At 42.8% G+C, this 15,734-nt stretch overlaps 1 protein-coding gene and 1 pseudogene across 2 annotated transcripts in view; one reads left to right on the top strand and one right to left on the bottom strand.

The window, feature by feature from the left end:
- USP31 (ubiquitin specific peptidase 31) overlaps window positions 1-15,734 on the bottom strand; it is a 75,054-nt gene that overhangs the window by 12,012 nt on the left and 47,308 nt on the right. Inside the window, exons 9-13 of one of the 2 annotated variants that reach the window (XM_067706400.1) lie at window positions 15,419-15,513; window positions 13,928-14,005; window positions 13,203-13,332; window positions 4,888-5,007; window positions 2,426-2,651 (exon numbers count right to left, since the gene is read on the bottom strand). In XM_067706400.1, coding sequence (XP_067562501.1) covers window positions 2,426-2,651; window positions 4,888-5,007; window positions 13,203-13,332; window positions 13,928-14,005; window positions 15,419-15,513 — 649 coding nt within the window. The remainder of the gene's footprint in view (window positions 1-2,425; window positions 2,652-4,887; window positions 5,008-13,202; window positions 13,333-13,927; window positions 14,006-15,418; window positions 15,514-15,734) is intronic. The other variant, XM_067706401.1, reaches the window with a different exon arrangement.
- Window positions 5,757-12,252, top strand: LOC137206487 (T-complex protein 1 subunit zeta-like; annotated as a pseudogene).

Genomic DNA, 15,734 nt, shown 5'->3' with positions numbered 1-15,734 from the left:
TACTGAAAGAACTAGAACTAAACAGGTTTCGAGAACAAAAGATTGTTGTGTCCAGTCACACTCCACGTCCCCTGTCTCCCGAGGAAGAGCAGGTTGAGAGAGTAACTGTGCTGGGCCAAGGAGGGGGTCTGGGGCCCGAGAGGCTCCTTCACCATGTTGCAGGGGTCTCAGGGTTAACTGCCGGGGAACAGTCTCAGAGAGACTGAAACACCAACTGGCACAGCCTACCCTCCTCTACCTCCCCCTACCTTTATGAATCACTAGCACCCTGGGGTCTTGCTGCAGAAACCACTGAACTGCAGAAACAAAAAGTCCCAGAGAAGTGTTCATGCCAAATAGGCTGAGTGAGAAGGACGCAGAAATCTGAGTCCTGGCCACCTATACAGTAGGAGGACCCTCACATCAAGTCCCCCGACATACAGATGTCCAAGCAAGAAGCCCCCAAATCTACCTGCCTCCCCAGCATGCATGAATGCCCTTAACCCAATAATTCCATTTCTGAGACTCAATCTCAAGGAAATACAGAATTAAAGTACAGAAAAGGTGACTACACACAAATATGTCCATCAGTTATCTTCAAAGTTAAAAACCAGAAACAATATCTGTGTTCAACAATGGGGAATGGTTATATCACATTAGAGTTCCATCAACTGAATATTCTTTGGTCATTAAAAATAATATTTACAAAAATTAAGCGTCTGTTGGGACTTCCCTGGTGGCACAGTGGTTAAGAATCCGCCTGCCAATGCAGGGGACACAGGTTCAAGCCCTGGTCCGGGAAGATCCCACATGCCGCGGAGCAGCTAAGCCTGTTCGCCACAACTACTGAGCCTGCGCGCTAGAGCCCATGAGCCACAACTACTGAGCCCACATGCCACACTACTGAAGCCCGCGCGCCTAGAGCCCATGCTCCGCAACAAGACAAGCCACTGCAATGAGAAGCTCGTGCACTGCAACAAAGAGTAGCCCCTGCTCGCCGCAACTAGAGAAAGCCCGTGCAGCAACGAAGACCCAACGCAGCCAAAAATAAAATAAATAAAAATAAAAACAAACAAATAAATTTATTTTAAAAAAAAATTAAGCGTCTGCCCCATTAGCCCATAAGGGCCTCACGTGTAGGCAGCAGGTTACTAATCCCAATAGCTTCTCCTGACCCTCCAGGAGGAGGCTGCTCTGACCACTCTCTCCTCCAGCCCCTGCTCTGTTCACACTTCAACCACAGGACCTAATACACATCCTGCTCTTTCATTTTAAGTGTACCTACACCGCCTCAACCACTTGATTACTCTCTTGGAAGACAGACGTCGAGATCTTTTCATTTCCAGTGTGTCTCTGATGTGACACAGCCCAGTGCAAGCAGGACGTAGAGGAGGTGTTCCATAAAGGTTCACCTGAACAGAGCATTGGACATTTAAAAAAAAGGCCAATCAGGCCAATCACAACAGTATAAAATAATGGCCAGAACGTACAGAAAAACACTGGAAGGAAACACCACATATCAAAATGTCACCTACATACAATGCGATATTATCAGCCTTAAAAAGAGGAAATTCTGACAGACGATGCGAAGTGGGTGAATCTTGACTGCATTATGCTAAGTGAAATAAGCCAGACACAAAAGGACAAATACTGTATGATTCCACTTACATGTGGTACCTAGAGCAGTCAGATTCATAGAAAGAATGGTGGCTGCCAGGGGATGGGCGAGGAGTAAACAGGAAGTTACTGTTTAATGGATGCAGAGTTTCAATTTGGGAAGATGAAAGAAACTCTGGAGATGGACAGTGGTGATGGTTGCACAAAGATACGAACGTACTTAATGACACTGAACCGTATGCTTAAAAATGGTTAAAACGGTAAATTTTGTTGTGTATATTTTACCACAGTTTCTAAAAATGTTCCCATTTTTTGAGCACTAATCTCATGGGTTATTTCTGAGTGATAATCTCGTGGGTTGATAGCACCGTTCCGTCTGTCTCTCTCTAGTCTAAATTTCATATGATGAGCACGATTGCTTTGACAAATGAAAAAGTAAATTTAACCATACAGCAAAAAGAAACCCCCTTCCAAGTCACTCTAAAGACACTATAAAAGTGGTTCACAACCACTCCAAATAAAAGAGATGTTAGGTCCTCAAGGAAGCAGAGCAAAACCTTAAACGGGGCATGCAGGTGAGGTCAAGAAAGCAAGTCCAGGGTGAGCCAGACGATGTCACCCATCTGCACACACCATTCCCTGCTTGGGTCAGAGCCCGACCAGACGATCTAACTCAGGGCAGAGAACCAAAGGATGAAAACTGCCCTCACGGTTGGCACACTGCCTGCTGGAAGAGAAAGCGAGGTTCTGAAGCAAAGCAACCCTGTCACAAGCAAAACATGTCGGGAGGAATCGTCAGCACAGGCGCCCGGCCTCTCGCGCTGCAGACCTGTGTAGTGCCCCCCTTGCATGGTGCCGTGATGATTGCACACAGCATACAGGTCATAGATGTAGTCCTCAGGGTCCCGCCCGAGTCCGTAGGGCCGTCTCCATGGAGACCAATGGGATGGCAAACTCCAGCTGCTCTGGCTTCTCTTAACCACGTGAGGTGTCATGTCCAGGCCAGTCAGAGGGAACTTCACCATGTTCTGAAGTTTCATACGCTTGTCTCCTTCCTGTGGCAAGAAGAAAAACAAGTTCTGATGATATTTTCGTGCAAGCAGATGGTAGATCAGTTTAGCGTGAAAGGCAGACCCTATCAACTGAAGTAGGGTTGAGTTACCTATCTGATGTTTCCAAAGACACATACAACACAGGGAAACAGATTAACAGTTTTATCTAACTGGAGGAACAGGTTTTAATATCACCAAAAATGGAACCAGCGATGATCTACATATAAGGGTTAATGAGCCTTCATTGCCTTACCTGATAAAGGGTTCATCCTGAAACCTCTATCACGAAAGAGGCATGAAAAGTAATGGAATAACAACATATGTGAAGGGAAAGCACAGTGCTGGCACAGAACAGCCATTCACAGAACAGGGACTCTTTCCTCCCCAACTCCTCCGACAAATTAACAGTTAACAGTGACTTAACTTAATATAGTCATTTAGCTGACAATCTTGGGCAATCTGTATTTCCCATTAAGCCCACTGGGAAATCCAACCATCAGTTGAGTAGATATTTACCGAATGTTTCCTGTGTCTATGGGAGCTTTAAAAAATTAATCGGGCACAGATAATTCCCATCCCAAGGAACTATGGACCTACTAAGGGAAGAAAAATGTTCCTAAGAGAAAGGTAGGATGGGTCTTGCATGGTCAGGAAGGTCAGGCTAAAGAACCTGGACCTTGTCCTGCAGTCAAGGGAGAAGCACTGAGGCTTTGAGGGAGGAGGTGATGCCATCAGAGCTGTCATTAAGTAGTGCCCAAAACATGGTAGAAAGGGAAGAGCAGTGTAGGTTACGAAACCAATGAAAAGACACTGCAACTGCAACCAGCTCGGAAGTATCAGAAGTTGGAACTGGCAGGATGACAGCAAGAATGGGGAGAAGGGGACACGTACAGGAGGCAGTGGAGAGGCACAACCAGGCCGAAGAGGTGACTGCCTAGGTGACAGGGAAAGAAGAGTCAAAGATGACACTGCAGTTTTGAGTTGGGGCGCTGGAAGGGTGATGATATGGCTTCAAAAGAAACAGAAAGCAAAGGAAGCCAGTCTGTGTGTATGGAAAGAGACAGAGAAGCTGGGTTCAAACCCTCAACTGGCTGTCCCCCTGAAAGATCCCAATGGAAGCGTACAGCTGGGACACTCAGGGCAAGTGCCCACTCCTCACTACTACAGGAGCTGGACCCCAAACCTGTGTGTGAAAGGCCACCCTGGGGACCATGTGCACGCCCCCGACACAGTCACTTCATCAGCCAGCCCTAGACATCTCTCAAGTCTATCCAGGTCTCTCCATCTCCACTGCCGCAACTCCACTGCGAGCCATCTGCCGGCCCCGCCCCCGCGGTGACTGCAAAGGCCTCCTTCAGGTCTCCCTGTCTTCACCCTTGTAGCCTCTAATTCTCCAAGCACAAATTTGGTCATGCTGCTTCCCTGCTTCAGAATCCCACTCTGCCTACAAGGACTGCTTGGACGACCAGCCCCTGCCTGCTCTTCTACCTCAACGTACGCCTTTCTCCCCCCGACCCCCCGGAGCTGCAGCCACACTGGCCTCAGCTTTCAGCCTCCTGCACACGCTCTGCACCCGCTGCTCCCTCAGCCACTAGACATGTGCAGCCCCGCTCCCAGCCCACCCGGTACAGGCCTCCTCCTAATCTTTCAGATGCAAACTTTCTTACGCCAGGCTCAGACTCCTCCAGCGTTTACCTCTCATTTACCTCTCTTACAAGGGGGCTGCCCAGGACAACTCTAACCTTAGGAAGAGAGAGCCTCTGTGGGGAAACTGACTCACAAAGCAACACAACTCAAAGCAGATTTTCTTTGTATATATTTATGACTCATCTCCACAACTGTACAACTGCTCCTTGGAAGCAGGATAACACCCGTTATTACTTTAGGCAGAAATAGAATTCTACCCACCCCCAAGAAAGGCGCTCAACTTTTCTTTAACCCCAAAGCGCACTTACTTGAGCACAACATTTACAAATCTAAAGCAGACCCTCAGGAACAGGGTAAAATACCTGCAGTATGAACTACAATGGTGAGGATTTAAAGGGCCACAGGACGCGCAAACTGCTCTGGGAAAGAGCAGAACACACGGCCCCGAACGCAGCGGCAGATGTGTGTCTGCGACCACAGGATCACAGGACCAAACAGGGACACCAAAGAGCTCCCCGCCCAACAGCCCACCAGGAAGGGGCGTAAGAAACTTGGTCACAGCTTTTTTCCCTAGGACAGAGGGTTTCCTTACCTGTCGAAATCTCTTTAGATGTATAATGAGCACATCAGGCAGAGTCCAGAGGCTTAAGGTAATGCTCCCCTGCTGCAGCTGCTTACAGTGCGGGCAACGCCAGGCGTCATCTGGGGCAAGCTGAAAACAAGGAGCACGACTTCTGTTAAGAGCCGCTTCAGGCAAGACTTTGCTACAGGAGACGGCCAGACACTTCCCGGCCAGGGCGCGGCACGGCGCTGGATCTCCCCAAACCATGTCCGATGGGAGCCGACAGAAAAACACAATTAAGAGTGGCGCCTGGCTAGAGCTGGCACCCGAACATTTGCTGAACAGACTACCTCTCCAAAAGGAATGACCAACCAGGTAAATACTGCACAGAGATGTTAGATGCCACAGAAGCACCTCATGCTCAGCACACTCCCAAGCTCAACTCGTCGCCTTTCCATCAATATAGCTCCCTTTTCTCCTCCTCCTGTATGTCCTACCCCAGCAAATACCACAACCACCCGTCAAGAGCAGAACACGGGGGGTTAACCCAAAGCCTCAAACCCTTCCCTCTTCCTCTGCTCCACGTCCATCTGAGGTAACACTCTCTGCCATTCCTCACACCCGTCTCCTCCTCTCCATCCACCGTAATTCAAAGTCCTCACTCGCTCTTACCTGGACTTCCTCAAGTCTCTTAATTGTCCTCTCTCCCCCAAGCATCAAACTGCTCCGAACAACCCTCCCCATCCTGCTACCAACAAGATCTTCCTCAACATCCATCTGAGCCCTCGAATCCACGTACGTCACCTCTGCAGGCAAGGGTTTCAGGATGACAGCACAAAGGTACTAACAGAGCAGGTCTGGTAAGAGAGATTTTTAAAATCTCCTCTGGATTTCAGAAGATGCGTCAGATCTGGGACCATCAACACAATGAGGTAAGGGAAGCCACGGAAACAGATGGCAATGCCCACTCAGATGGAAGAGAAAGAAGCCAAGGACAGAATCTTGCAGAAGGCCGATTTTTAAGGGAAACACAAAGGTCGAGAAACCACCAGAACCTGAGGCTGCACAGTCAGAAAAATAGGCAAATCAGAAGCATTCCTTTTATGCACACCAAGAAAAGAGAGTGGCAAGAACAGGGTGGTTATCAGTACCATAGCCCACGGAGAGGTCAAATGCAGACTGAGCAGAGGCCACTGAACTGAGCAAACTATGGGCCCCGAGAACTTCGGAGAGCAATGTCAGAAACGCAAGTCAGACAGATGACAAGAGTTTGGAAGGGAGGAAAGGGAAAGACCTGAAATCACTAAATGGTAAAGTTACACAGAAAAGAAGAGAAAGACCAGCACAGTAGTTTGAAAGGGAAGCAGAAGTGAGGGAGTTATTTTTCCTGAGAGGGAGATCCTGTCATGTGTGTAGGAAAGATGGGGGGAGACAGAAGTCTGGGTGGATAGCAGTGAATCAGAAAGTTAGGCAGGCACAGCACAGGGAGATCAGCTCAGTGCTTTGTGACCACCTAGAGAGGTGGGGAGGGAGACGCAAGAGGGAAGAGATATGGGGATATATGTATATGCAGAGCTGATTCACTTTGTTATAAAGCAGAAACTAACACACCATTGTAAAGCAATTATACTCCAATAAAGATGTTAAAAAAAAAAAATAGAAAGAAAGTTAGGCGGGAGGAACCTAACTGTCATCTGGCATGTCCACATCTGTGCTAACACGCTGTCTACAGATGTGGCCATCAGCCCAGTGCTCGCGGTAAAGGAACAGGTTGTTGTTTATTTGTTTTTTAATTTCCAATACATCATAAACAGATACTCTTTGATAAGATACAGTAAGAATGTCAAGACAATGTCTGGCAGCTTTGACAGTTTCTACAACACTGCTCGACTTCTGTACTTATCTCGTTGTAAACTGCCACAAAGAGCTGCTAGGCCTGCAGAGCACCCTTGGAGCGTGGCCAGCCTCGCTAACTGCCCAGCAAGGAAGACGACTAGCCCCAGAGGCAGCTGTTCCACTTTCAGGCAGTCTGTTACAAAGTTCTTCCTCTTATTAAGACAAAATCACTCTCCCTGTAATTTCCAATCTCTAATTCTGCTTTTTAGATACAATTAAGTCCAACCCCTTATCCACAGGATGGCCCTCGAAGTATGTGAAAATAACTATCAGATCCTCACTTAAGGTCTCCTTCGTCAAGATACACTCAGCCGCGCCATCCCCTATCCACACTCTCTGCTTGTGCCCCGGGATGTCAGTCTCTTAACAGTGAACATTTAAGGTAATGAGAAGAGCAGTGCTATCACCATCTGAGTTCTGGACACTGTTTCTAAAGCATCCTTAGGTAGCCAACAGCGGCTGACACCCACATGACACTGCTGATCATACTGAGCTTGAAGACAACGCGACCCCAAAGTGATCGTCACACAGCCCACTGCTAAGTCTGACCTCCTCCTCTTCCATATCTGGACTGTTATTTTTGGACCCAGTGACTGAGCTCCCCAAGGAACACTCACTCATTCGTTCACTGTGGCATAGATTTGCTGAATGCCTTCCATGGGCCGGACACTGCTAGGCATGCTGGGGTTATTTTACGACCAGGATGGATTCTCTCACCTGCTGTGCCCCAGCCACAGTGGCCTCATTTCTTTTCTCAACCTTCCTCTGTCTTGGTCCCTGCTATATTCCCAGTTCCTAGCACAGTACCTGGCACATAGTGTGTACTCAACAGACATGGATTGAATGAACAAAGCCCTATTAAAATGTATCTGGCTAGCTTGAAAGATCAGCGAGATGTTCTGATCTGATCAGATGTTCTGATCAATGTTATCATCTAGTAGATCTGCTCACCTTTAAGCTTTGTGACATTCTCAGACATCTCCCAAATCAATTTAAGAAAAAAAAAAGCTAAATAGGATAAGGTGCTACATACAGCATGTGATCAACCAGTTTCAAAGCCAATTATTTATATAAGCCCAAGATTGGAAAAATACGTCTAATGAAAAACTATTAAAGGAATTAGCTGTTAACTGCTTGGGGGAGAAAAGACTTAGAAGATGAAAACTATTTTCAAATATTTGAAGGACAAACAAGTAGAAGAAAATGAAGACCTGTCCTCTGTTCTTGACGACCTGAGAGTTCACCTGCTGGCTGTAGCAACCAGGGACATATTTCAGGTTAACGTCAGTCACCATCAGAGATACCCTAAGAGAAAATGGTGTCTCTGAAAAACAGCGGCTGGATAATCACCTATTTGAAATTAGGCAGAACTCAACCATTAGAAAAAAGAAATTTTAAAGCCCCCTCTGACCCTGAAATTGCATGATTCCCTATATGCAAGAGTGAGCAGTAAGAATCAGTAGCCAGAATTATGATCCTAAACATCAACTCAAAATCAGATGAACTCCAAGAGCTCTCGTCAAGGTTTCTCAAGGCGCCTGAACCTGGAGAGGTTTAAAAAGCACAAAGGACCATATGATCATCTCAATAGATGCAGAGAAAGCTTTTGACAAAATTCAACACCCATTTATGATAAAAACCCTGCAGAAAGTAGGCATAGAGGGAACTTTCCTCAACATAATAAAGGCCATATATGACAAGCCCACAGCAAACATCATCCTCAATGGTGAAAAACTGAAAGCATTTCCACTAAGATCAGGAACAAGACAAGGTTGCCCACTCTCACCACTCTTATTCAACATTGTTTTGGAAGTTTTAGCCACAGCAATCAGAGAAGAAAAGGAAATAAAAGGAATCCAAATCGGAAAAGAAGAAGTAAAGCTGTCACTGTTTGCAGATGACATGATCCTATACATAGAGAACCCTAAAGATGCTACCAGAAAACTACTAGAGCTAATCAATGAATTTGGTAAAGTGGCAGGATACAAAATTAATGCACAGAAATCTCTGGCATTCCTATATACTAATGATGAAAAATCTGAAAGTGAAATCAAGAAAACACTCCCATTTACCATTGCAACAAAAAGAATAAAATATCTAGGAATAAACCTACCTAAGGAGACAAAAGACCTGTATGCAGAAAATTATAAGACACTGATGAAAGAAATTAAAGATGATATAAATAGATGGAGAGATATACCATGTTCTTGGATTGGAAGAATCAACATTGTGAAAATTACTCTACTACCCAAAGCAATCTATAGATTCAATGCCATCCCTATCAAACTACCACTGGCATTTTTCACAGAACTAGAACAAAAAATTTCACAATTTGTATGGAAACACAAAAGACCCCGAATAGCCAAAGCAATCTTGAGAACGAAAGAAGGAACTGGAGGAATCAGGCTCCCTGACTTCAGACTATACTACAAAGCTACAGTCATCAAGACGGTATGGTACTGGCACAAAAACAGAAAGATAGATCAATGGAACAGGATAGAAAGCCCAGAGATAAACCCATGCACATATGGACACCTTATCTTTGATAAAGGTGGCAGTAATGTACAATGGAGAAAGGACAGCCTCTTCAATAAGTGGTGCTGGGAAAACTGGACAGGTACATGTAAAAGTATGAGATTAGATCACTCCCTAACACCATACACAAAAATAAGCTCAAAATGGATTAAAGAACTAAATGTAAGGCCAGAAACTATCAAACTCTTAGAGGAAAACATAGGCAGAACACTCTATGACATAAATCAAAGCAAGATCCTTTCTGACCCACCTCCTAGAGTAATGGAAATAAAAACAAAAATAAACAAATGGGACCTAATGAAACTTCAAAGCTTTTGCACAGCAAAGGAAACCATAAACAAGACCAAAAGACAACCCTCAGAATGGGAGAAAATATTTGCAAATGAAGCAACCGACAAAGGATTAATCTCCAAAATTTACAAGCAGCTCATGCAGCTCAATAACAAGAAAACAAACAACCCAATCCAAAAATGGGCAGAAGACCTAAATAGACATTTCTCCAAAGAAGATATACAGACTGCCAACAAACACATGAAAGAATGCTCAACATCATTAATCATTAGAGAAATGCAAATCAAAACTACAATGAGATATCATCTCACACCAGTCAGAATGGCCATCATCAAAAAATCTAGAAACAATAAATGCTGGAGAGGGTGTGGAGAAAAGGGAACACTCTTGCACTGCTGGTGGGAATGTGAATTGGTTCAGCCACTATGGAGAACAGTATGGAGGTTCCTTAAAAAACTACAAATAGAACTACCATATGACCCAGCAATCCCACTACTGGGCATATACCCTGAGAAAACCATAATTCAAAAAGAGTCATGTACCAAAATGTTCATTGCAGCTCTATTTACAATAGCCCGGAGATGGAAACAACCTAAGTGCCCGTCATCGGATGAATGGATAAAGAAGATGTGGCACATATATACAATGGAATATTACTCAGCCATAAAAAGAAACGAAATTGAGCTATTTGTAATGAGGTGGATAGACCTAGAGTCTGTCATACAGAGTGAAGTAAGTCAGAAAGAAAAAGACAAATACCGTATGCTAACACATATATATGGAATTTAAGAAAAAAATGTCATGAAGAACCTAGGGGTAAAGCAGGAATAAAGACGCAGACCTCTTAGAGAACGGACTTGAGGTTATGGGGAGGGGGAAGGGTGAGCTGTGACAGGGCGAGAGAGAGTCATGGGCATATACACACTAACAAACGCAGTAAGGTAGATAGCTAGTGGGAAGCAGCCGCATGGCACAGGGATATTGGCTCGGTGCTTTGTGACAGCCTGGAGGGGTGGGATGGGGAGGGTGGGAGGGAGGGAGACGCAACAGGGAAGACATATGGGAACATATGTTTATGTATGACTGATTCACTTTGTTATAAAGCAGAAACTAACACACCATTGTAAAGCAATTATACCCCAATAAAGATGTTAAAAAAAAAAAAAAAAAAAGCACAAAGGCCTGTTGCCAGTGAACACCAGGAGTGCCTTAGTTCCTTGGTTTCAGCTCTGTGCTAGAGCAATGTCTGTTCTTTTCCTCTACACTGAAAGCTTATTTATCCTTTGTAAAGTATTCAGAAAGTCAGCACATCATATTAGTTGTATTAAAGGGTATGAATGATCCAGAACATCCTTCCATAAATCTGCTTTATCACGAACTATAGTTGCATCTAACTGAAGATCTCTAGTATTAGTGGTGGTTTTGTAACCATGTGTTTGTTATAGGATCTTCATCTCAAAATAATAACAGAAGGATTTGAAGCTGCAAAGAAAAAGGCACTTCAGTTTTGGCAACTAGTCAAAATATGCAAAGAGATGAACAGTGAAAAAACACTTACAGACGTGGCCAGAACATCTCTACATACTAAAATTCATGCTAAACTTGCTGACGTTTTAACAGATGCTGTAGTGGACTCCATTTTGGCCATTAAAAAACAAGATGAACGTAGTGACCCCTTCATGGTTGAGATCACAGGGATGAAACATAAATCTGAAACCTATACAAGCTTAATCAGAGGTCTTGTTTTGGATCATGGGACATGGCATCCTGATATGAAAAAAAAAGTAGAAGATGCATACATCTTCATATGAAATGTGCCATTAGAATATGAAAAAACAAGTGAATTCTGGCTTTTTTTTAAATAAGCGTGCAGAAGAGAGAAATTAGTGAAGACTGAAAGAAAATTCGCTGAAGATGGAGTTAAAAAAATAATAGAACTTTGAAAGAAAGTGTGGTGGTGATTCAGATAAAGGATTTGTTGTTATTAATCAAAAGGGAATTGACCCCTTTGCCTTAGATGCTCTTGCAAAAGAAGGACCTAAGAGAAATGTGGAAAGGCTGACACTTGCTCGTGGTGGGGTAGCTCTAAATTCTATTGATGACCTAAACCCTGATTGTTTGGGAAATGCAGGACTTGTCTATGACTACACACTGGGAGAAGAGAAGTTTGACTTAATTGAGAAACGTAACGTCCATCACATTACTGGTCAAAGGACCAAATAAGTACACACTCATGCAAATCAAAGATGCAATCAAAGGTGGCTTGACAGCTGTTAAAAATGTTATTGATGATGGCTGTGTCATTCCAGGTACTGGTGCAGTGCAAGTGGCAATGGAAGAAGCCCTGATTAAATAAAAGCCCAGTCAGTGTAAAGGGCAGGGCCCAACTTGGGAGTTCAAGTATTTGCTAACGCAGTGCTCACTATTCACAAGGCTCTTGCTCAGAACTCTGGTTTGGACCTTCAGGAAACACTAGTTTGAGTCCAAGCAGAACATTCAGGTCAGCTTGTGGGTGTGGACCTGAACCCAGGTAAGCCAATGGGAGGCATATGGGAACACTACTATGTAAAGAAACAGCTTCTTCACTCCTGCACTGTAACTGCCACCAATATTCTCCTGGTTGGTGAGATCATGAAAGCTGGAATATCTTCTCCGAAAGGAAGGCTGAACTGAAGCTTCCCTTGTATCACCTGAATCATGAAGACTCTCCAGAGTGATATGAAGAATATAGCTATAGAATTTTGCTCCAAGCTTCAAATGATTTTCAAAGGCATTTTCTTTTCCCATATGAAAAAAGGACAGAATACTGGCACCTATTCAAATTCTGAAGTTCTGAAATTATATTTACAGTATTTTTTTAATTGCACTGCAGTGTACACACGTACAGCAGGCCATATTTATCCAATAACAGGATGTTTAGCTTTAGCTTCAGTTATATAAAAATATATGTTAGATAAACATGTTATCTACCTTGTTATTAAATATTCCTGTTGAAAAAAAAAAAAACACATAGGCAAGGGTCCTATCCACTATTTGTCCATCCATTCATTCAAATATTTACTGAGTACCTACGATCTGCAAACACTATGCTAAGTAGTCTAAAGCATTGTCCAAGAGAACTTTATGTCTATATCTACACTGTCCGATACGAGTCACTAGCCACATGTGTCTCCTGAGCCCTTGAAATGTGGCTAATGCAACTAAGGAACTGAATTTTTAATTTTAATTAATTTTAATTAAAATGGCACCTATGTTCTTAGTTCCAAAAAGTTGAGAACCACTGATCTAGTTACTAAGGAAAATAATTTAAAATCTCTAAATTGAAACAAAAATATAACTTTATCATTAACCATTAAAAAGTAAAAAGAAAAAAAAAAAAAGGAACTATACAAAGGTTCACATCTAGAGCATTTCATTTAATCAAGGTTTTCCAGAAATTTAAACTACTTTTTGTTAAAATCCTAAGAGGAATAACACTAAGATGCACATCACATGTGCAAAACCTATGTAAATGCAAAAATCCTTGGGGAGTTTTCTGGTGCATAATTTGTTTCCCCACTGTCATCTTGCCCTGGGCCCTCCCTACTACCCTCACCACCCAACAAATGCTGCCCAACCCTTACCCGCTCCTCTTTGGTGTAGAGTTGGAAACACTGGGATAAAGTGCAAGTTTGAGGCTGATGGTGACGCTCCCTTTGCAGCCGGACACTTTCTGCATCAGGGATATACTCATCTTCGGTATTTACAAACAAGCTGCAGTCGGGGGAGAAAAAGCACGTATTAGAGAATGTCTTGGAAAACTGATACAAAATACAATTAACAGCTTCACAACGTGGCTGTAAATTCATAACCAAAAAGGTCAATATATAAGAAAGTAAAAGTGGCAATCCAACTTTTCTATGTTCCAAAATGTCGTGAGACGTTCTCTATCTATAACGTTATTTTCAAGAAATAACTTGGAATTGTTTTTTCTGGGATTGGGCACAAACTGTACTGATTAATCATATATCCTTGTCCTCTGTATCAAAGGGCATGCATTTGGCATAACTTGCTAGAGTTAATGGGTCTGTAATAAAAGAAGTAATTTGACCTACACAGTAGTTAATGAATATATAGCTTCTGTCTCATTAGCAGCAAACAAACGTTCTAAGGTTTGGGGATCCAGATGACAGAATGTGTAGGAGAGAAATAATAAATTACTTAAATAAAGGATCAGCAACACACTTGGATACTTAGCTAAAGAAAACAGAGGTTTGTGTTTCAGCTAATTTGAAAGATCAAAGGTATGCTATTATAGTGATAATTAAGACAATGACTCTACAAACACTAAGTAAAAAAAAATACTTACAAATCTTTTGTCTCCTTGTCCCATTCTACCACTAATTTCACATGAGCAGTGCCACCTGGTCCACAAGATTTTAGTGCCCTATAGGATGGGGAAGGAAGTCACATATTACTTTCTAAATAAATGATTTTAATTAAATATACATCCTATCTGAAATCTGAAATCATAGTGTGATTGCTGAAAATCTTCATCATCGTTCCCCATCAGAAAAGGTTTCTGACCATTATAAACTCTTATTTAATAACTTGATTACAACTGGACTGAAAAATCCTTAAATTAAAATATTCAATATGGAAATAAAGATATTGGAATAAATTTAGTACCACACTATAAGGTCATCCACAATAACTCTTAAGATGTTATGATCTTTCCAATTTTTGTCCAATATCTCACCAAATCAATAGAGACTGGACGGGACGATAGTCTCTCTGGGAACAAACTCTGCTCCTGCATCTCTCCACCTGCCCCCATAGGCCACGCTTGGTCCCTGGACCATGCCCACACCAATGTAAACTGTGCCTTCCTACAAGGCACCCCTCAAGTTTCACCTCACTTATTTCCCCTGAGCTCCTTGGCTCCTTGGCCATCTCCTGAGATACTCAGCATTAACAGTCAGTATTACCCATCAAATAGTTTTTAAGTTTTGCAATGTTTTGGATCATTATCTAATCTATTAACTCTAATCTCTAAAACCAAACAGTGAGTTGCTTTCAAACAGAACCATGTTGTATACTTTTTTGGAATCCTGAAATGCAGGGCACTACGATATTTGTTGAAAAAGTCATTATAATAAAAACAATAATGTGTTTTTATATTTATATGTATCCACATATGTATCGTGTGTCTATATACACATATCTCTATTACTTTATTAATAACAGAAGTATGTAGAAGCACAGACATAGCAGAGGGAGAAGATAATTCTAAGGGGGAGAGGAGGGACAGTGTGAAGAGAGGCTCAGAAGGAATGAATTATCAACAGAGGAAACTACACGTGCAAAGGCACACATAAAACCATATTGTGCGTTCAAACAACCCTCAGTACTTTGATGCTGCTGAATGTTTAATATAGTGGGGAGAAGAAAGAGGCCTGACAGAAGGGAAGTAGTCAGGGTTCAAACTGTGGAGAACTTCACATACTGTGGAAACTGGGCTTTATCTTTGAGGCCACGGGTTACCATTTAAGGATTTCAAGAAGGAAAGTGTTATGATTAGAATCCTACTTTGGAAAACTTTTATCTTGATGAATATGAAAGTGCAATTCATCTGCGGTCCTGAGACCAATCAATTTACTTAGTACTCTAGGCTTTCCCGATTCCAAAAAAGATCATAAAACATACCCTACTCAAATATGAATCAAAATTAAAATAAGTGTTTACTTTCTAAGTGAGCCTGGAGGACCCACCACACTTACGTGGAAATTACATCAGACATCACTAGAAATTACACACAAACATATATGAAAGTCTAGAAGGTGATTTTTTTTTTTTTTACCTTTCTACTGTTGGGTGGCACAGGGGCTGCTCCTCCTGGGGCAGCAAGTATGTTATTCCCACGACACTGACCACTCGCAAACTGAATGGACACACCTGCAACAAATGGCAAAGGTAAATCAGGCTGAGTTTCTCTTCGAGGGCATGTGGTTCACCGGGGCATTTCCAAAACAGATTAGAGCGAGAGCAAACTGTTTTGCAAAATGCTTCTCTACAACATTCTGGGAGGCTGTTGAGCCACTCTAATACACTTTAAGTATGATTGCCCCAAATGCAATTAACATATCAAATATGTTACGCAAGACAAGTAATATGTT

Source organism: Pseudorca crassidens, chromosome 15, assembly GCF_039906515.1.
Source record: "Pseudorca crassidens isolate mPseCra1 chromosome 15, mPseCra1.hap1, whole genome shotgun sequence".
Lineage (NCBI taxonomy): Eukaryota > Metazoa > Chordata > Mammalia > Artiodactyla > Delphinidae > Pseudorca > Pseudorca crassidens.
The sequence above is the reverse complement of the archived record's forward strand: the minus strand, read 5'-3'. Positions and strand labels throughout refer to the sequence as shown.